Raw genomic sequence first — 21,376 nt, 5'->3', positions numbered from 1 at the left:
TGCCCTCCCAGCAGATGTCAAGAAGATAAACAAGTATACAACCTTCTGTTAAATTACCGTATTTTTCGCTCTATAAGACGCACCAGACCACAAGACGCACCTAGTTTTTGGAGGAGGAAAACAAAAAAATATATATTCTGAATCTCAGAAGCCCGAACAGCAAGAGGGATCGCTGCGCAGTGAAAGCAGCAATCCCTCTTGCTGTTCTGGCTTCTGGGATAGCTGCGCAGCCTGCATTCGCTCCATAAGATGCACACACATTTCCCCTTACTTTTTAGGAGGGAAAAAGTGAGTCTTACAGAGCAAAAAATACAGTAAATCTGAAGGCAGTCCTATACTGAAACACTTTTAATGTGTGATGTTCTGTTGTTTTTGTATATTCTGTTGGAAGCCACCCAGAATGGCTGGGTCAACCTAGTCAGGTGGGTGGAATTCAAAAAAGAAATTAACAACCACCATGCAGGGCTGCTATGAGGATAAAACTGGATTATGTGCTTTACCCTGCTTTCAGCCTTGCTATCGAAATCTTCTTTTTTATCTTTCTTATAGGAACCAAACACAAGGCATTGCCCAAAGAAGCAAAGAATGCAGGTTTTTATTGGTTAAAGTAGGGAACAGAGAGAGCAGAATATGTATAAAAATTACAAAGTTGAACTCAAAATGTTGCCAAATAAATACGGATGTTATTATCTCCTGTATATATATATATACACACACAATAAAAGACAATGGGGGCTAGTGCTCAGCCAACTGGGATCTACAAAAGACAGAAGAGCCAAACGAGCTCAAATGCCCAAACTCAAGAGAAATGGAAGTTAAGGTGAGAAACAGTAGAGATGGGGCAGGCCTGCTGTTGGAAAAGTGGGAGGAGCCTAGGGAAAGACATGGGAGTGAGTTGAGCAGCCCCACTGATTTTTCAGACTGACTCATGAAGGCTAACTCTTATTACTGCAGAGGATCGAGGCTAGGCTGATGCATAGGGAAGTAGAACTGAGAGGGAGCAAAACTAGGGCTTAACCCTGGAGTCCTGCAGTTCCCTCTCTTGTCTCTCACTCCTTCAATCTAGTGTCTTTGAATGTATGATAAAAACAAGTCCAACCTTGCTGGGCCCTAGATAGCCAAGGTAGTGTCCTCCAGATGTTGTTGGACAACAACTCCCATCAGCCCCGGCTATCATAGCCAAGGGGGAGAAATGCTGGGAGCTGTCGTTCAGCAACAGCTGGATGGCACCGCCTTGGCTAACCCTGCCCCAGGCCTTTGATTTTCTAGATCCTCTGAGAGGTAGCAGGTTCTGCCTGAAGGCCAAGCACCACCAGGCAGGAGAGCAGTCCCCCCACTTGCCGTCACCTCCTCCTGCCCCCTCACTTCATTCACTTTGTGCCTGATATGCAATGGTGGCTGCAGCCTGGCTCTGGGATCCTTGCACTTTGCCGTTCACCACTAGCAGGAGAGGCGTCTCCACCCGGATGCTAGAAAAAGTAAAACTCTGAAAGAGAGGAATGGAGAAAAGGTTAGGGTGCGGAGGAAGGATTCAATCTAAGTAAGGCCTCCCTCCCTCCAAACCTTGCTGACTGTAACAGGGACTACAGGGACTATTTTCAGGCAAGATTTGCTTACATATTGGCAAATTCAGGCAGCGTAATCACAGCTGATGGAGAGAACCTTGCACAACAAAACCAATGTCTCCAAAAGACCTGACATTTTGCAATAAGGAAAGTGACAGGAAAATGCACTGGGACAGTGTTAACACTTGCTTAGGTGTAATGTCTAGCTTTCCTGCAAACAAATCAAAATGAACTACGCATTAAATAGCTGGCACTGTCTAATCTCCTCTACAGGAAAATCAGGACAAATGCTCAAATAAGCAGGTTATCTGAAAACACACCCACACCCAGATTTACATAACTTCCAACTGAAACGAAGTTTTAAAAGTGCCATTTTAAAAAAGACATAGAGGCTTCCTCTCCACTTGGAATCTTTCTCCCAGAACGACTGATCTGGGAATGGGTGGGGGAAAATACATAAGAACAAGGGGGTGCCGAGACAGACAAGATGACGCCAGTAAGCCTTGAATTGTTGCCTCTGCTTTCAACTGTTTCCATCACTTGTGCATTCAAGTAATTCTGTGCTGTCTCTTCCAACTACCTCTTTGGAGGCTCTGGTTGCATCACGAGCAACATGGAAACAGGTATGTAATAGAATTTGAAAGGGCCAAAGAAAGAGCACAGACGGAACTCACCTTGCCTTGGTGCTGGATGTGATGATGCCGAAGGTGAGGCTCAGGGATGGCCACCGAGTCCCCAATCAAAACCCCCCAGCTTTGCGCCATGTTGTACACAGTGACAGCAAAACAGGGGCCCTCAGTGGAGTCAGTCAGGCCAAAAGTGCTGTTTGAGTAAAGAGAGGAAAGAACAAAATATGTTTAAAAAGAAGCATTAGTCAGGTTGCTGGATGGGTAGACAGGCAAGTAGAAAGATCAAGAGATGAGCAAGATGGATATCTGCCCACACAGCAGAGCCCAAGGAGCTGGTCATGGTTGATAAAGCTCAAGGACAGACTAAGCATCTTGTAGGAATCATAGTCCCTAAGTTCAACAGAGAGTTCCCTGTTATCCCAATCAAAGGTAGTTTTTCCTTATTAGAACTGCCTTCCTCTACAGCAAGGATGGACAACCTCCAGCCAGTGGGCCAATCTCAGCTTGTGTAGTCGTTTTCCCCAAAACATGGCTACCGCTCATAAGCCAACATCAGTTGTGATGTCAGCTGATGGGCGAGAGGTCAGGGTTAAATCCTGTGTTGACTGGGCATCATTGTGATGTCAGCTGATTTGGCAGGTGGTGAGTCAATTTGGCCAGCAAGGCCAATCCTGATAAGGATCTGGTTCATAGAGCCAAAAGGTTTTCGACCCCTGCTCTAGAGAACCACCAACACATCAAGCTGAACACATTTCAGAATCAAGATTAAGGTATTTACAGTGGTACCTTGGGTTAAGAACTTAATTCGTTCCAGAGGTCCGTTCTTAACCTGAAACCGTTCTTACTTAACCTGAGGTACTTTAGCTAATGTGGCCTCCCGCTGCCGCCGTGCGATTTCTGTTCTCATCCTGAAGCAAAGTTTTTAACCAGAGGTACTATTTCTGGGTTAGTGGAGTCTGTAACCTGAAGCATCTGTAACCCGAGGTTCCACTGTACTTCTGTTTAAGCAAGTGCCTGGTGGCCTCCATATGGATTAATGATGTGCGTTTGTGGGATAAGTTTCTACAGCTTTTTGCTACTTTTTAATAATTATTGAAACCTATCCCAAGCCTTCATCCTAGGGAAGAATATAAGCCCTAACAAACTATGAAGAGAGTGGGATAAAGCTAAGCAGGAAGGAAAAGTGGATATAGTCCGGGGCGGGGGGGAATCCCATTTTTTCTGGGATTTCACATCTCTAGGTAGACATGATGAGACATATGAAAAGATTCCAAGGCAGGATGTGGCAGAAACTCACAAGGGCACTTTTTCCTCTGTGGTCAGACTGAACAGCACCTTCCCCAGCACCACAACACCAGAGTTAACGCCAGGCCTCAAGGTGCCCAGGGGGCGCTGTTCCAGTTGCACCTTCTGACCCGAGGGCCCTTGGTAGCGCCCATCCCCACACGGGCCCAGCTGGGAGGTACGCAGGCTTCCCAGCATGCTCTGCAGCTTCTTGCCTTTCACTTTTCCCTGCAAGGGAGAAAAGCAGCACGGTGAGTCACCTTTGCATGGTTGGACGATGCTACATTTGCATGGGTCGGGCAGTGAGAGGACACCAAGTCTTGTTGCCGTTAATAATACCTTGTTTTCAAGGAGGCTGGTTAGCCGCTCCAGGAAATCTACGAGTTGCTGCTCCCGTTGGCGTGGTTCAGGACAAGCTGGATCAAGGGCTGCTGCCTGTGCAAAGCCCTCCAGAGCTTCCATGTAGTTTTCTTCATACTTATATAGCTGCCCCCAAAAACAACAGAGTAGAAGGTGATAAGCTAGGGTCACGTGGAACTTACACTACTATAGAAATAGGAAACTGCAGGCACAGGTCAACTAAGTCAGAACAAGGGCAGAGATTGAAAATCGGCCCCTTGATGACTGCTTAGATGGTTGCCTTAAGATGTATTTCACTTGGAATTGCCAGCCACCCACCCTCTAACCCGTCCCACACTTTTCAGAGTTCTCCGCGATAGGTCAAGCACAAGCCAGCCAAACCTATCTTGCCCCATGACCCTCACCGTGGCTCGATTAAGATGTAGATCTGGATTACAAGATGCTGTGGGGTCCACCTTCTCCTACAGAAAGAAGACCAAGAGAAAGGCATGAGCATCCACCATCACTTTTTCCTCTGTGAGGACACACTCCTCCTGCTCCCCAAGCACTTTCCACCACAGTCATTTTGCTTTTACCAGCTGCAGCCCAAAATCCCCATCCACCCACCATCTAAAGCACACCTTTAGCTACCTCATTTTCTTTCCCCTTCATCGGTCCAGCTCACAAAATCCACAGAACAGTTACATAAGTAACCAATCCCATTATGTGTTGTTCCAGGCATTTATATGCTCACAGGATCACTCTGGAAAGTTATTGCATGGGTACCAAACATTTTTTCTAGGCTGCCTCTAACTATCCCTATTGGGCAACTTTAGCCTTCATTTTGATCTCTTGTACTTTTCCACTATATTGGTGGGTCCAGCTGGGGACAGCAGCTGAGCTGAGCAAGAACCACTGTACAGATATGCCACAAAGTCACGATTTAGAAAACCAGGCATACTTCTACACCAACTACTGTCTGCCTCTATTCTATTCAAAGCAGAGGAGCACAAAATTATGCACCGTGATCTGAATGTAGATAGAGGTTTCTCTCTCACACATACACAGTACTAGAACCCAGGGTCACCCAGTGGTGAGGAATATTGTCAGATTCAGTACAGACAAAAGAACTTCTTCACAGACTGCATAGTTAAACTTTGATACTCACTATTATAATATGGAGTGGTGGGCACCAATTTAGCTTTAAAACAGGATTAGAAGAATTCACGGAGAATACAGATCTCAGGGGGTACTAGTCATGATGGTTACATATTAAGATTCAGATGCTGATGTCAGAATATCAGCTGCTAGGGATCACGAGCACAATTGCACTCATGCCCTGCTTGTGAGCTTTCCATGGGCATAACTGGCCACAATGAGAACAAAATGCTGAACTCAATAGGCCTTTGGTATGACCCAGCCTTTGGGCTCTTATCTCCAAACAACCTCTTTTGTCAGATGCTAAAAAATAACAGGAGGTGAATATCCTCATCAGCCTGGGTATGAGAACTTCCCAGGAGCATGGCAAACGTATGCTAGTGAAGACTGCAACATCTCTATTTTATTTTGCAAAATGCATTAATTGTTTTACATTAGAAATATCAAAGCAATTTCTGAAACAGAAGGGACCTTTAAAAACAACATGTGTATCTCATTTTTGCCTTACAGCAAGTTGGTTTGGTAGACTAGATTGAGGTTAGGCGTGTATATGCAGCAAAAGGAAGTGGCAGAATCCCGAAATGCCACCTCAACCTGCAGACAGGAGGTGCCCTTTCAGTATCCTTGCCTGTGTAGACAGACAGTATGCTGTAGTGGTTAGATTGTTGCACTAGGACGGAGGAGACCAAGGTTCATATCCCCACTCAGCCATTAAGTTCTCTGGGTGACTTTGGACCAGAAACTATCTAACCTACTTCGCGTGACTGTTGTGAGGATAAAATGGGAAGTTGGGTGGGGGTGGGAAAGAGAACCGTGCATACTGCCTTGAGCTTCTGGGAAGAAAAGTGGGTATCAATCTAATAAATAAAATAAAACAGTTACATAACTAGCATTCCAAGAAAGGATTACAGCCAAGATTATAGCTCCAGCTGTGCAAGTTTCTCACTTGGAGAGAGAGTTTGCTATTTATTTTATTTGTGTGGTTTTACTTAGAAGAACATTAGAAAATGTGATCTCCCTGCATGCAGTCAGAAGTGACTTAACCTGTTCCACCCCTTTAGAATGCAACTTGCTCAGGTAACCCAGTAAGCTTTGCAGGCAAGAAAGGATTTGAAACTGGGTCTCCCTGCATCCATTACTAGCCCTCTAATCTGCCACCTAGAACTAGCCATTTCCACCTCAGCTCCTGGCAATGTAGAATCTTCAGAAGAGGCTTAGCCTGGGCCCCCAGCCCCCTCCTCCCCACCATACCACAGGCTTCCTCTAGAGTCCCCTCCAGCACCTACTGCTTGGGCATAGGCACTCAGCGCCTGCTGGGAGATCTTGGGGTTCTGCCCTGAATTGAAGAACAAGGAGAGGTAGGCATTGCCCAGAACATCTGTGGAATACAGAGAGCATAATTAGCAAGTTGCACAGCCGGTTCTCTTCCTTGCTCTATCCCATCCCACCTCAGGACCACCTGAAAAGGGGCGCATGACAGACTCACACCAGGAGCGGCCATCGCGCACATCCATCTGCACCGCCAGCTTGGCCTGCCGCACGCTGTCCATCACGTTGTGTGCATGCTCATCAGCGGAGTTCGTGCGCAGCTGCCTCAGCACCATAGAGAGATTCTGCAGGGAGGCCTTGTTCTTGCACTGAAGATAAAAAGGGCAGGAGAAAGACAAGGCTTCTGCAATTAGCAAGAATTCAAATCCTACCTAGTGAAATGCAAACTATGACTCTCACTTCCCCAAAATATTCCTTGAGGTATGTCCTTTGGCTGAATAGTCCTGGCTTGAAGTGCCAAGGAGTTCTCCAAACTAGAATCACCGCCTGCCCAAGGGAGGACTGAGGGGGGACTTACATGGCTAAGCGCTCCAGAGAAGCAGGTGTGGGCAGCAGAGACATCACCCTTTTTCCAGTAAACTTCCCCTAACTGATTCCAGGCTTCTACCAGTTCTGGGTCCAGCTTGACAGCTTTGGAGAGCAGCTCTTCAGCCTGGGCATTATAATCTGGGGACACATTCAAGGCTTTCCCCTTCAGCATCAGTGTGTGAGCTCGACCCTTAGACAGGCCTAGCAGAGGATGGGAGAAAGAGAGATGCCGTAAGTGAACTGCAAGTCCATGAAATCCACACTGTGCTAGAAATTCAGTCACCGAGGTCATCCAAAAGAAATAATAATAATAATTTTATTATTTGTACCCCGCCCATCTGGCTGGGTTTCCCCAGCCATTCTGGACGGCTCACAGTAGAATATTAAAAACACGGTAAGACATCAAACATTAAAAGCTTCCCTAAACAGGATCATACATAACCACTCTAATATCACCAGGAGCACAAATAATCAGGAATGCACAATAAAAATGACACCTGCAGAGCCTCACAGCATATGAGGAAGGAGGAGGAGGAATGGTATACAAGTTGGAGAAAGGAGAATGCTGGTTCTGTTGAGATTTACCTTCTAATGCTTCCATTTTCTGAAGAGTCTTCTCCATTTCTTCCTGTACATCCTGCTGCTTTTTCCCAGCATCTTCCACCTTGTGGCTCTCAAAATAATGGTCACGGAAATGATATAGCTGGTCAACCAGTTCCTATCAGGAAATCGCCAAACAAGGAACATTACCATCAAACCAGAGCAACAACGTCTTGCCAATATACAGCATGCACTGAAAACAGAAGCTAAACACACACTTGTCTATCACTACCTTGACATTTGATGGTGGTTAACGGATGCCAAAGGAAGCATGTATGGGAAATTTGTGCAAACTGAGGTGTCTTTAGTTTTCCATTCAATATCGTTCGTTTCCAGGTTCCAGCAGTCTAGAGTTGCTCAGGCACGAGCCAAAAAAACCCCCCAACTTTTAAAGACATGGCTGAGCACTCCACACCCTTGATTTCAATAACTAAGCTCTGAAAGTGATAAGAAAGGGGGTTGAAATAAATGACCCTCAGGGAACTGGACTAGATGCCCCCCCCCCCGCCAACGTGCTACGAGTCCTGGTCCTCAGTGGCTTGAGGGGCGAGCAAAACCGAAGTACAAAGAAGAACGGGCAGAATCCTATGCAGTCAAAAGAAGGGGCAGGTTGCACCCCCTTCTCTGCACGGTTTCCACATCCACATTCCTCCACTCCCCCTCTAGCTACATCTCCTCCCTCATCGCTTGAAGTATTGTAATGGGGGGGGGGTCCTGCTGGAGAAGCATATTCGGCAGCATATTCCCAGTAAAATGAGATCCGGGTGGATCCTGACACAGTTAAAACACCTGCACGGAGCAGGATGGAACTCCTGGCTGCTGCTTCCATGTTTTGCCAACTCGGGTGGGGGGGCGAGGAAACTGTTCGGATAATATATTGACTTTAGCAGAGGTCAGAGGAAGAAGGAAAAACGGTAGGCTTATGACACGGCGAGATGTTTTGCTCGCCCTACCTGCAAACCTTGCCGAGCTTGGGGGTTTTCTTCTTCTTCCTCAGCCATGATCGCTCGAGACTCTCCTCCGTTTCCTGTTATTCTCTTTGCTTGCAACCACGGAGGCTCCTGCAGAGACATCTAAAGGACTGGAGGCCAAACTGCAAGCCACAAAGAGAGGAATCGACCATTCTTCCTGGAAGCAGTAGAATCATCCTGGCCGTGTTTAAATAAATGTTTTGCATTACACTTGCGTGACAGAGATGTATGTACCTTCTTTTCTTATGCTGTTTCATAGCGATGGTGTTTTGAAAGATAACAGCCGTTCCTTATATTCGTTAAAATAAAATAAAAACAGCTTGTTCCCTGCCCAATGGAAAATATTCTGTACGTGCTCTGAGACACTGTTTCTGAAAGACGAAGCTGCAGCTATTCAAAAGGAAGCTTGTCATATTTTTCCTTGTGTATTTTCAGCTGTATCTTATGTGAATTGCTTACAGGTTTCTGCGATACAAATGCCATGAAATTACATACTGTATTTACATTTCATATTAAAATGTTTTCACTAGCAAGACAGAATCCAATCCTTTGCATAGGTAAGCATGCTTAAACCCATTAACTTCAATGGTTTTGTGCAAAAATCATGAAACAGGTTGTGTCTGGGTGCTCAGTGAAATTTTATTTTTATTTTGTATTCCTCCTCTGCTTTCTTTCCCAAGAAATGGATGTTTGTAATTATGGTAATACAGACTAGTTACCCATTATGCATCTTAATCACTCCATTCTATATATGGTGAGGGTGACATCAGAAGTGTGAATACAAAATCAAATGGTGATTAATGCAGGCAAAATGCATAGAATCAAAGGGGCTGGAAGGATCCAATTATCTGATTTGCAGAGCAATACAAACTCAACTGAAGTCTAGTAAATGCCTAAAATTTTAAAACAGGCTTCCTTAACCTCGGCCCTCCAGATGTTTTTGACCTACAACTCCCTTGATCCCTAGCTAGGCAGGACCAGTAGTCAGGGATGATGGAAATTGTAGTTTCAAAACATCTGGAGGGCCGAGGTTGAGGAAGCATGTTTTAAAATGACTAACTTTAAAAAGCTATTAGAACTTAGGTTGTAGCCAATGCTAGTCCTACTCAGAGTACATCCATTTGAATTAATGAACCTGTTAGTCATGTCTATTCTACTCTAAGTAGGACTAGCATTGGCTACAACCCTAAGTTCTAACAGCAAAAACTGCTCATAGTGGTGTGTACCAACAAAAAGTGTGTGCACACTAATCAGAGGCAAACACAACAGGCATATTAGATTTTTCCTCCCCACCCCACAAAAAACCTCAACCCCACCTGTTTCAATAAGCAGTGAACAAATTAAACACAGGCTTGCAAACATGTTTATGCACGTAATTGGAGAAAAAAGTACCATTACATTACAACACAAATGTGGCAGTTCAAAGCAATAATCGGGAGGAAAGATCACATAACACATTAGTTGCAACAATATAGTAATTAAACAATTAGGCTGTAATCCTGTACATCTGTACCCAGACACCACAGAGTTCAATAGACCTTATTACCAGGTAAGTATATGTAAGATTGCAGCCTTGGTGCCAGAAAAAAATGACATGGTGAAGCAAGCTTTCACATTTCACTTTAAGGAATCATAATTTGTGTGAGAGCCGGAGTCATAATCGTATGTTGCAGGGCAGGAATTAATCTTGCTGAGTAATGGAACAATGACAGCATATATGCAACAATATCTAGAGGTGCGGGTGGCTATAGTAACCATTAGCAACAACTGGAACACTCTGCTGAGAGAAAGAAAGAAGCTTAGAAAGGAATTGGTTTTAACTGGAGCATTTACTCCTTTAGTCCTCACTGCAGGCTCTCTTCCTTTAAAATTTGCTACTTCTGAGATTTCAGGAAATTTAACGCACATTAGACTTCACTGAGATCTGGCCTGTGGGTTCTTTTAAAAGCCTCAAGTCTTCAACGAGCATTTCAGTCCAACAAGCATTTCATGCTTAACCTGGATATTCAAAAAGGCCTAAACTTGTCAACATAAGTTACAATTTATATTCTCTTAATTTTATATGCCTTGTTGCCTCCTGCTTGCTGTTCCAAACCATTGCCAGGAGAGGTAAAGAAGCTGTTGCCAGACTGGCCCAGTGGTGGAGAGGCAGCAAAGAAGGGTTTGAAATGGAAGTCCCCATCACCACGCCAGCCCTGGATAGGTGTTGCATTCTCAGAGAACCTGGCAGCATTACCTAGAACATGTGAACAAGAGATATTGTATTAGGGGGATTTAATCTATAAGTAAGCCAATATTAGCCACAGTAGTATGTTAACACAGAGAATACTCAATATATGCCTACAGTTTTACTAGAGTAGAGTAGAGTAGACTGATGGATTGTTTGTTAAGCCTCTCTGGGAATTGTAGCTCTGTGAGGGAAATTTAGGAATCTCCTTTTGACTCCTTACAAACTACCATTCCCAGAAATTGAGGCAGGAGGCTATGGCAGTTTAAAGTGGCAAGATCCTGCTTTAAATGTATAGTGTAGATAAGGAAATGATTAGGGCATATTCAGTGAGGTGTGGCACTCAAGAGAATTAACCACAAAAATTGGGCAAAGTTCCATTTGCTTTGCTAGGAGAGACAGAAGAAATGAGTTGGTAACATCATCACCATTGTCATCATAATTTATTATTTATATGCTGCCCATCTGACTGGGTTGCCCCAGCCACTCTAAGCGGCTCCATGTGTCTGGGGGCAAAACTATACTTTTCTAATATACATAGGATTTCCCCATCATGCCTATGTTTCTCTCATATTGCTCTTTGTGGAAAAAAAGGTAATTGCACTGAGTATGCTAGTACAAGTTTAACTACCCAACTGAAAGGCCCCTGTCCTTACCCAAAGAGAAACCAAATACAGGCTGGGGCACCATAGGAGGCTCTTGGCCTGCCTCCTGGTTGGCCACAGCAATGTTGCGCAAGCGTAGGCTGTCATAGAGGCCCTGCAGTTTCTGGTACTGCCGATTGCGCTCCATGAGTTTCTCTGAGAGCTCAGTGAATTTCTTTTTGTATTCTTCCAGTACTTTCTTTAGGGAGGAGACCTCACTCTTCATGGAAGTCAGCTCCACATCTTTGCTCTGGAGTTGCTGGGTGTAGACTTTCTCCATCTGCTTCAGGTGGCCCTCTGCCTTGCTGTAGGTATATTCTTGGTATAAGCGCTCCTGATGAACCTGCAAGGATAGAAGATAGAGTAAGCAGGAGCATAAGAGCCACTGTGATGTCAGGGCTGAGCAATATGTGCTCGATGTATTCCCCCCTCCCTTGATTCTTTTATTCTTCCTCATTATTTTTCTTCCTTTCTCTTTCAGCTGAAATCTCTAGCAGAAGTTGAGCAGATTGGAGGCTGGAGTAGTAGTACAGTCAAATCTCAGTTGTCAAACGTAATCCATTTTGGAAGACAGTTCAACTTCTGAAATGTTAGACAACTGAAAACTGAAGCGGAAGCCTCAATAAAATAAGAAAACTCAAAATGGAAGTCACGTAACACGTTCGGCTTCCAAAAACCGGAGCAGTTACTTCTGAGTTTTAGGCGTTCGGGAGCCAAAACATTCCAAAACGGAAGCGTTCGGGGACCTAGGTTTGACTGTAGCAGTAGTAAATTTAATGTCTACACCTCCCTTCATCTAATGATCACAGGGTGGTTTACACAACACAAACATGCATAACATAGTAATAAAACAAAGCAAAACAACAAAAGAAAAGAAAAGAAATAACCCCCAACACACAGAGTTTAAAAGGCCATAAATTGTTTAATTAGCCAAAGGTAGTTTCTTAACTATTTTATGTCTGGTTTTTCTGTTACAAATCCACCCCAATCTGCATCTCCTCTTGATAGTGAAAAGATAGAGTACAGCTAAATTTTCAAAACCTTAAAATTCCATTGGTGGAAACCTGTTCAAGGAGTGTTTACCTGGTATGTCCAGAAAGCCAGAGCCCTGGAACTGATGTCCAGAATAATCTCTGGTCGCAGTCCAGATAGGACCATGGCTTTGTATTCCTCAGAAGGACTGAGTTCTGTTCGAACAATATCCAGTTTACCAGAAAGAGCACTGGTGCAAGCAGGGCAGACTGCAGGCGAGCGGCTAAATTCCCCACTGCCATGTTGGTCACAGAAAATATGTGAGCAGGCTGTGACCCATGCGTAGCCTGAAAGTTTGACTCGGCATTTGCGGTAATTGCAAAGAAGCATATCCTCACAGACTGACATGTTTGATGGAGCCAGTGCAGAAGTTTTACAAGTACTTTTTATGCGATGGAAAGGTAGCGCTCACCATACCACACCTATAAAATGAAATAAGTATTAATGCTAGGATTTTCAAATTGCTTATAGGCTATGGCTGCCTGGCGGAGAACTGGACTTAAGATCATTATATGTTCATTTAGCAGATCTGCAATTCAGATTACCTAAAAGATTGCCTCCTCCTATTACAATATATGTCTACCTGAACCTTAAGGTAGTCTTCTCAGGCCCTGCTCCTGGATCCCCTAATTGAAGTGAGTTGGATGGATTCCAAGGACAGGATCTATTCAGTGGTGACACCTCAGCTACAGAATAGCCTCCTCAAAAGATGTCTGGTGCCTTTTTCAGCACCACATTAAGACATTTTTTATTGACTCAGGCTTTACTATTGCATTTTGAATCCATGCAGTAGCTCACCCCCAGCTACCTGAATTCAGTGGCATATTGCCCACAGCTATCATGGCCTTTGACAGTCAATAAATTTGTCCAATCTCTAAGCTCATCTAAACAAGTGACCATTGCCACATCTAAATCAATAAATAAAAATCATGTGATAGCAAATTCCATAAATTATGTGCTGGGTACTGAAGCATGTCTTCCAGACTTGGTTGTAGAAGATCATTTTTATAGTACTAGTTCTGTCATGGACTTTAGGGAGGATGCTAGGCAAGTCATTTTCTCTGCCTCAGTAAGATCCCCATCTGTAACATGACATTTATTTTGTCCTGTTTCACAGGATTGCTACAACAATGAAAGCAGTAAGACTGTAAAGTATGTTGCAACTTTGACATACTGTACGAAAAAACAATCCGTAGTACTTTCTTTACTGTCAGTGAGTTCTAAAAGGGGAATATATTGTCAATTTTGGGGGGGGGGGGGTGGAATCACAAAAGGAGTTGTATCTGTTATTCAGACTTGGAATAACCTCAGTGAAACTAATGGATCAAGGGTTGTATCTGTCGAGTTCCACTCATGCAATAGGACTTCCCCTTCCTCTCATGCACCCCCAAAATCTCCAGAGATCCTCCGAAACGGGCTTTAAGGGTGCACAGGGGGCTGCTGAGGAGATGGAAGTTTTGTTGCACAAGTAGAACAACAATGTTGAATACAACCAGTGCCTTCTTTTCATTGGGTTACTCAAAGGTACGCAGTAACAACTTCATGGTGAGTACAGGCACCAATTTTCTAGGGGGGAAAGCACTGGATACAACCCATACTAAGTTCCATTAATTTCAGTGGGCCTACTCTGAGTAGATACAGCCCAAGGAGTGCAAAACAGCCAAGAGACCAATCATCCAGTTCACCTTTTAAAGCATATTTGAAACACACTGTCCCTTCCAATTCTGCAATTCTATTGTTCTTCTCCTTGAAAAATTCTAGGCACTGGGCTTTTCCCTACAGTTGCACTTTCCAACAAATAACAGTGCCCAGAATTCTTTGAAGGAAAGGATGCTCTTCACCCTCCACACCCCATGCCCATCCACAGAGGATTTTTTAATAATATTTATATACTTTAAAAACACACACACATTAAGCCCACTTTTTATTCGCAACACATCAGTTCAATACTAAAACACTACCCATTGTTCTTTTTTCTTATAGTGGGAGGCAAGTCCCAGAAATTTAACAGACTTTAAATTTCCCTTCAAGGAGCATAAAATCCTGCTGGATCAGACCAAGCAGCCCCGTCTAGTCCAGCATCCTTTTTCTCACAGCAGCCGACCAGAAAATGCCTTTGGGAAGCCCATCGACTAGATAAGATTAACCAGATGTACTTCAGCCTCCCACACAGCTATCACGGTGTGAACAAAAAGTGGCACTCTTGAGTAAACAATAAAAGTTCAGCGAGTAGCTATTTTTGGCGGGGGGGGCGGGGTGCAAAAACAAACAAAACCCTGTTGTTTTAAAAGAAAGCCAGGAAGTTGATGCTTTTGTGACGTAATATATTGAACTCTTTCGAACGAGGTATTTTACTGACATGAGTGCGCAGGCTTGTCAGGCAGTTATTTACAAATGGGAGTTAGAAAGATGGGCGATGGGGGAGGGGGAATAGGCAGCGAAGATAAGGCGGGAAAATATGTAGAACGCCGAGGTTGGAAAAGAAGAAAGATGCTCACGCGCCGCCTCTTGATTGGTCCCCCACCCCCCGCGTCTCCAACGGCCGGAGCTCGCGCTGCTCTTCAAACCTACTTTTAATTCCAGCTCTTTTTGCCAACGCTTCCCCTGAGGCGCTAAAGAAGGCGAAGGGCGGGAGAGGGGGGGGGAAAGTGGATAGGAATGCGAATCGCCAGGGGCATATCGCTGGCGGAAAGAAAAGCGAGTTAAGCTGTCGTGTTTGTGTTTTTAAGCTGGACTTCTCCACGTCCCCGTCACAAAAATTAAAATGCCCCTCACGTGCCAGTCAGTGAATTATAAAAGTTGCAAGCCGGAGTTCTGCAAACAACCAAAAAATGGTTGGATTGCGCGCGCGCACACACACACAGCCCTCACGCAAAGCTCCCCACGTCTATGAATCCCAGCTTAGTGTGGTTGCTCCATTTCTGCTTTTATACAGTACTAATAACTAGGCAGTGAAGAGTGTTTTAAGTCATTGCCTCTCTCGCACCCATGCAGTTCTTAATCCACTTAAGGCAACTTCAAGTGCAAAAACCATTGTCTGGAATGGACAGTAAAATAACTTTATTAGTCAGACAAAAACGAATCACCAGTGCAAGTTTTCAAAGTCCATCAGAATTGTTCCCGAGCCTAGTATGTATTTTTATGTAACACAACAGAAGCTACATCCAACAAATAAGTTTGAAGTTTCCTGTCCCCACATCAGCCCTTTTCAAAGTGAACTCTGTATTCACAACATCTCTTTGCACCTCCCAGTTCTAGTACTGTACTGAAAATCACCATTTGCAAGTCACAAAAAAAGTGTTATGGGCTGTAAAGGTATTGTGTATATACACAGCCTAATTTTGATGCTTTTATTCAAGGCAAAGCTATGTACCCTTTTGCTATAGCTTTAGCCCAAGGCTGGTAATATTCAGAAGACTGGATTCTTGTGTCTGTTTCAGTATGCGTGAAGCCTCCTAATTGCAGTACCAAATGGCTGAAAACTTATAAAAATTGACAACTCTTCACGGTGGAATATTTGTGGTTTGGACTTTTAACAAATCATGGACCCTTTCAGTTTTTAAAAGGCTTATTTTAGATATGCAGGTGACATTGCTCCCATCCAAATAAAACTGAAAAGTTACACTGCATTTCAGCTCACCAAGCACAAGCCATGTTCGTATTTTCACCAACCCAATAACACTAGGTAAATACGCTGTGTGCTGCAATTCCAACTTGTTTCCTTGGTTCTCTCAGGAACATTATTCCAGCAGCACACTTAAAATTTAACCTGACTCCATTTAGACGAATCCTATCCTATCCTGCTACAAACCTGTATAGCCGTCCTCTCCCCTCTCATGGCTTTTAAGGTTTGTGTCTCAACTAAAGGGTAGACTATTTTAACTAGCCACTTGATATGTTGTATCTCTAATACTTTATTAATTTGAATATTGAAAAGATGTCACAACTATAAAAGATGTCATATGCTTTGACAAGGCTCTAAAATTAAAGTGTCAACTTAGATGAAAACTTTGTCATTGGCTACACTAAGTTATATTCAAGAGAAAACCCACTGAGATTAAGGAACGTAACTGATTAAGGTCTAATAATTTCAATGGATCTGGTTGAGTACAACTAACACTGGAACAGTCCTTTTGTTTTCAAAGTTGCAATGACTTGTGAATTTGTAAAAAAGAAAGCACCCTGTTCACAACTATGTATTTTGGGTGAGGGTGTACAAAGCAGGTTTATGGCATCAAGATGGCGTTTTTATCTCCAAATGTTGGTTTTGGAAAACAGCTTTTTCTCAGAGTAAGATACAACATGTGCTAGAGGGAGCTATTTTCCATGTACACTTGTTCACCCATCTTTAGATATGTGGCACTGTTTTCCATAACCATATTGATGTAATTATACTCTAGCAAAGAATTTGTAAAAATCTGAAACTCGACCATTTCTTAATTATGAATTGTACACAATTTCAAAAGCTGTTCAACATATACTCCACTTAGTAAATGTGGACGATAATGAGCTACAACTTAATTATTAGGACAATTTTTTTATTGTTGGTGGTCACACATATAACACTCAAGAGAGTAAGGAGCCACTATCTTGTTTTCACATGTTACAGCAAATTCATCCATCTTCTGTACCACTTTTTTCCATGGTGAAACAGAGAAATACTATTCTCACTTTCATGCCTGTGTCCAACAAACCTGTAGAAAATGATTTAAACATTTAGAAATGTAAATTCAACCTTCCTGTTAAAAAGCTAGGCAATCACAGTTCAGTTATTCCATTAAAAAAACACTCCTTTTGGCTTGCTGGCTCATGATTTAAAGCTTCACGTTTGCATTTTTCCGAATGTCTGGCCCCGCAAAATTCAATAGTGCCAACAGACAGCCAACCCATCCAAAGGCACATTGAGTGAAGAAAGGCCAGCTTTAATATTTGATGACACAAAATCTCACCGTCTACGGCTTGCGACAGCAAGAGGAACAGTCATCATGCATTTACATTTTGAGCACACTTACCAACCCCTGCTCCACCCACCCCTATTTATACTTCAAATTTCCACTATTATTTTGATGATCCACTCCTTTTAAAGAATCTGTTGCCCTCCTGAGGATGTTGGACTGTAACTCCCATAGTCCCTAGCAGCTGGTCATGCAGGCTGGAGTCTGAAAACATCTGGAGGGCCAAAGGTGCTTTAGAGGCACTGACACTGTATAGTTTGTTTGGATCCTGCCCATTAGATTTCATACTATGAAAGATAAATTCTACTATATAAACAGCAACTTCTTACAAGACAGTAATCAGTGGTATGGATGCAAATGTCTTCTGCTAAGTGGCGAGAGAAAAAGCTTCAGTCCTTACATTTTGTAGAGGCTCAGGATGGGGAATGTGCACCGTTGCTGTTTCATCTCTTTAGAATCATTTGCCCTATAAAAGAAAAGAGTGGCAGCTATTTATTAGCAAGCATCCTTCTTTAGATCTGACTGGTTCTTGCTCCCCTCTCTACTGAATGGGTCATGTCTCCATACAAAGCAATTTAAATTTTATTCCACTGTCTAATTTCTATTGACTGGATGTCGTGTGTCCCCCCAGTCTATAGCAGTGCAAAATCAAGCAAACCCCCCAACCTCTCTTCATAAGAGGGTGAGAGAAGACCACTGTCACCTGACCTACACAGGAAACTGGAGGGTTCGCCCTCCCATCACAAGATAGGAAGAACTCAGTTTTGCACATTCCTGTCTGGTGGAGTGGGAGGGACAACCCATATGAGGATCCCCTCCTCCCTGCAGGAAAATAAGTCACTACGAACCAAACACCAGCCAAAACGTAAATGCTTTTTTCCTTACATCCCTTGGTCTTCTTGCTTCTGCTCAGCAGAAATTTAGGAAGTTTTGGGGAAGTGAGAAGAGCTAAGGGCCATGACCTGGTACAACTTCCAGTTTGAGGAAGAAATCAGCAACTAAAAGCTTGCTATCAGATTTAATCTAATTGGTCCAAATAAATGACCATCTTAACCATTTTTAGAGAAGTATGCCTAACACTTTGGGGGAAGTAACTCTTGAGTTCATCACATATATGCATAGATAAATACATTTAATTGACCCTATAAAAACAAGAATGGCATATATTTTATAAGATAAACAAGTCATTCAGGTATTGTTGCAATAGGTTACTATACTGTTTCTGTTATCTAAACAACATCAAGCCTTAACAAAAAGAAAACATACACTCATCAGCATTTTTATGGAAATATCGCTTGTGCCAAGGAGAGATCTGCTCAGAGCATGTGCATAATCAGGGTTAATCAGGTGAAACACGGACAGAACATGCAGTTCATCATAACAGGCTCCCCAAGTCTCTTGCCATCTCCTACTTAGCAACCAAGATACCTCAATTTCTTACTTCAAGAGAAACCAAGGTCATACCTTTTTCCTCAGTATCAATTCCGACTTCCATAAATCCTAGTATTTTCAGTGTTTGTTCAGTCCATTTTGTATTACAGCTGTTCACTCTATGCAACTCTTCAGGAGACGTATTTGGTGTTCATTTTCCTCCAAACACATGCTCTCTGAAATACAACCACTAGTTTTTATTACTGTTTGCATGTGTCTGGCAACAATATCCTTAAGCAGACATACACTCATCAGCATTTTAATAGAAATATCACTTGTGCCAAGGAGAGATCCGCTCAGAGCATGTGCATAATCAGGGTTAATCAGGTGAAACACGGACAGAACATGCAGTTCATCATAACAGCCTCCCCAAGTCTCTTGCCATTTCCTACTTAGCAGCCAAGATACTTCAAATTCTTACTTCAAGAGAAACCAAGATCATACCTTTTTCTCATTATCACCAAATGGACCAAACTCCATGACTTCCAGAAATCCTAGGAATTTCCTGAATTTGTTCAGCCCATCTCTGACTGCAACGGTTCCCTTCAAAGAACTCTTCTGAAGAAATATTTGCTGCTTCTCAAAACCCATGCTCTATGAAAGAAAACAATTATGAACTGAACATAACTTTTGTCAGCCTAAAAGTTGCAGATATGGGCAATGTATCATCATATTGTCCTCTTCTTAGCAATATGTGCACACAATTCAATGACTATACTGAGAAGCAGAAAAATGGAAGCTGTTAGGCAGAGCATGGGCAAATTAATAACTACCCTTCTCCAGCAGAAACATGTGCTATTAACAATCAGGCCAAGTCTAATGAGGCTAGAGGTTTTTAGCATCATAACTAATGGGTTTATTCCTTTTTTTCCCCTTTTAGGTATGAGACTAACACATTCAATTTTTTCATCATAGAACTTCTATTCAAAATACAAAAAAAAACACCCTTGAACCAACCTCTCCATTTTACCATTCTGTACTTTTAAATGAAAGTAATCCACATCATCTTTATGTGCCTCTCAGCCTTTCACCACATTGTTATTATATGCGCAGGCATTTGTACACAGCAAATGCTGGAAACAAATGTGTACTACAAGCAAGTTCAATTTGCCATTCTTATTTATATGCAGGGCTGCCTCTGAAGATAGTTGCTGATTTTTCTTTGTCCTTATTATGTATGCATTTTGTGTTTTTAGCTTGTATTTTTATGTTGCGAACCACCCTGAGATCTACAAATGAAGGGTGATATGCAAATTTAGTAAGTAATATTTACAGAATACACTTGCATAAAAGATCCCTAGGACTGCATACGTCCTACCAAACCATGGAGTTGCAAGGGTTCAAATCTCCACTCTGCCATGAAGGTTACTCTCTCTCAGCCTAACCTCATAGGGTTGCTGCGAGGATAAAGTGGGGCAGGGAGAACAGCATATAAGCTCCTTGGAAAATGCAGTGATATATAAATGCATTAAACACATACTTTCACAGTGCAAAACCAGAGGCACAAGAACTCCCCTTCACAAAAGGCTTACCCAAATGCACGGACAAGTGAGTGCATTCCAGAAGCACTGCTTTGATGATCCATTTCTCCGCAGGCTGTAGAAAGCAAGAGAGACGGTGAGAGCATTAAGGGAGCACACAAGCAAGCCTCAACTCTCATTTCGAGAGGGTTGGCTCCAATTAAGTCATTAATGTAAAGTGGAGGAAGAACACAAGACTACAAAAAGGCTTAAGAAATACTGCCTTCTAAGGCCAGAGATTTAACTGCCTTTTCTCCTACCAGGCCTTAAGAACCTTTGACTTCTTTTTGCTATTTCTGGGGAATTGTTTATAATGCAGCATCTTCACAACAGGCCTAAGCAAACCCACACTTATTTTTATTCTATTTTTGTACTAAAACCATTTTCACACCACCCATCAATAGGACCCAAACATGGCATTAAGCTTCCTAGTGTAGTAAACTTTGCTAGATATCTTGCCCCCCTGAAAAGACCCACCGTGAAGTTTTCCCCCCTCCTCATTACCAACTCAATGGGCCAGAAGAAAACTACTTCGGAGCGAGCGTGCCCAGTTTCCACCCCCGGACCAAACCTTAAAAGCTTCGTCTTCAACACGTAGCCCGCATTTCATTTCGTATCACACCGATGCAATTAAAAAAACGAACACGTGCTCTCTCCGGAAGGGAACAGAAGAGCAAGCCTTGATTTCTACTAGGTTCTTTTTCACGGGGAAATACTCGGCACCGAAAGCGCTTTCAATGGCGCAGTAATCGGACAGTAGCATGCTGCTTTGGAAGCAAGCCCCACTGAAATCAGTGAAGAGCATACGCACGAGCACTAATGCTAGAGTGGGGTGCAAACGATCTGAAAACAAAAATCTAGCAGCCCAACCCCCACCCGCACCGTGACTCTTTCCAAAGGCATTACAAGAACGGATGGCAAGAACTAACCTGCGATTAAGAATGGATTCGATAGCACAAACGACAAATGCTTAACCCAGCGCCAAAGAACCGCAAGGCAGAGGAAGAAGGTAGGCGGGCCAGGAAATACTGGCAGACCGCCTTGGCATTGGCTGAGAAGGCAAGCCAATCATCTCTCGAGAGACTAGGCGCTTTTGTGACACTGAAAGACTGTGAACGAGTCGTGATCTTACTGTTGCAAGTAGGTGGCGCTAATAAGGCCTTT

At 43.2% G+C, this 21,376-nt stretch overlaps 2 protein-coding genes and 3 non-coding genes across 10 annotated transcripts; all 5 read right to left on the bottom strand.

The window, feature by feature from the left end:
• Window positions 1–832: 832 nt before the first annotated feature.
• On the bottom strand, window positions 833–8,557 carry TTC5 (tetratricopeptide repeat domain 5). Its single transcript, XM_053361417.1, has 10 exons — window positions 8,386–8,557; window positions 7,418–7,550; window positions 6,822–7,033; window positions 6,462–6,612; window positions 6,262–6,353; window positions 4,243–4,299; window positions 3,818–3,964; window positions 3,492–3,706; window positions 2,240–2,387; window positions 833–1,486 (listed from the first exon to the last, which is right to left on the bottom strand). The coding sequence occupies exons 1-10, from the start codon at window positions 8,503–8,505 to the stop codon at window positions 1,367–1,369; spliced, it is 1,395 nt and encodes a 464-aa protein (XP_053217392.1). The 5' UTR covers window positions 8,506–8,557; the 3' UTR covers window positions 833–1,366.
• Window positions 8,558–9,750: 1,193 nt separating this feature from the next.
• CCNB1IP1 (cyclin B1 interacting protein 1) lies at window positions 9,751–15,154 on the bottom strand. 6 transcript variants are annotated; one of them, XM_053361423.1, is made up of 4 exons: window positions 14,878–15,154; window positions 12,358–12,728; window positions 11,287–11,617; window positions 9,751–10,639 (listed from the first exon to the last, which is right to left on the bottom strand). In XM_053361423.1, the coding sequence occupies exons 2-4, from the start codon at window positions 12,652–12,654 to the stop codon at window positions 10,446–10,448; spliced, it is 822 nt and encodes a 273-aa protein (XP_053217398.1). In that variant the 5' UTR covers window positions 12,655–12,728; window positions 14,878–15,154; the 3' UTR covers window positions 9,751–10,445. The 6 variants fall into 6 exon arrangements, with proteins under 6 accessions (XP_053217398.1, XP_053217394.1, XP_053217393.1 ...); XM_053361419.1 differs by lacking the exon at window positions 14,878–15,154 and adding an exon at window positions 14,666–14,788; XM_053361418.1 differs by lacking the exon at window positions 14,878–15,154 and adding an exon at window positions 13,992–14,659.
• Window positions 15,155–17,146: 1,992 nt separating this feature from the next.
• LOC128401090 (small nucleolar RNA SNORA79) lies at window positions 17,147–17,292 on the bottom strand. Its single transcript, XR_008327437.1, has one exon. It is a non-coding gene; the product is annotated as a small nucleolar RNA SNORA79 (small nucleolar RNA).
• A 1,278-nt stretch (window positions 17,293–18,570) lies between these two features.
• LOC128401095 (small nucleolar RNA SNORD126) lies at window positions 18,571–18,648 on the bottom strand. Its single transcript, XR_008327442.1, has one exon. It is a non-coding gene; the product is annotated as a small nucleolar RNA SNORD126 (small nucleolar RNA).
• A 333-nt stretch (window positions 18,649–18,981) lies between these two features.
• On the bottom strand, window positions 18,982–19,059 carry LOC128401096 (small nucleolar RNA SNORD126). Its single transcript, XR_008327443.1, has one exon. It is a non-coding gene; the product is annotated as a small nucleolar RNA SNORD126 (small nucleolar RNA).
• Between the last annotated feature and the right edge of the window lie 2,317 nt (window positions 19,060–21,376).

This window comes from Podarcis raffonei, chromosome 13 (assembly GCF_027172205.1).
Source record: "Podarcis raffonei isolate rPodRaf1 chromosome 13, rPodRaf1.pri, whole genome shotgun sequence".
Lineage (NCBI taxonomy): Eukaryota > Metazoa > Chordata > Lepidosauria > Squamata > Lacertidae > Podarcis > Podarcis raffonei.
Note: the sequence above shows the minus strand (reverse complement) of the source record. Positions and strands in the feature narration are given on the sequence as shown.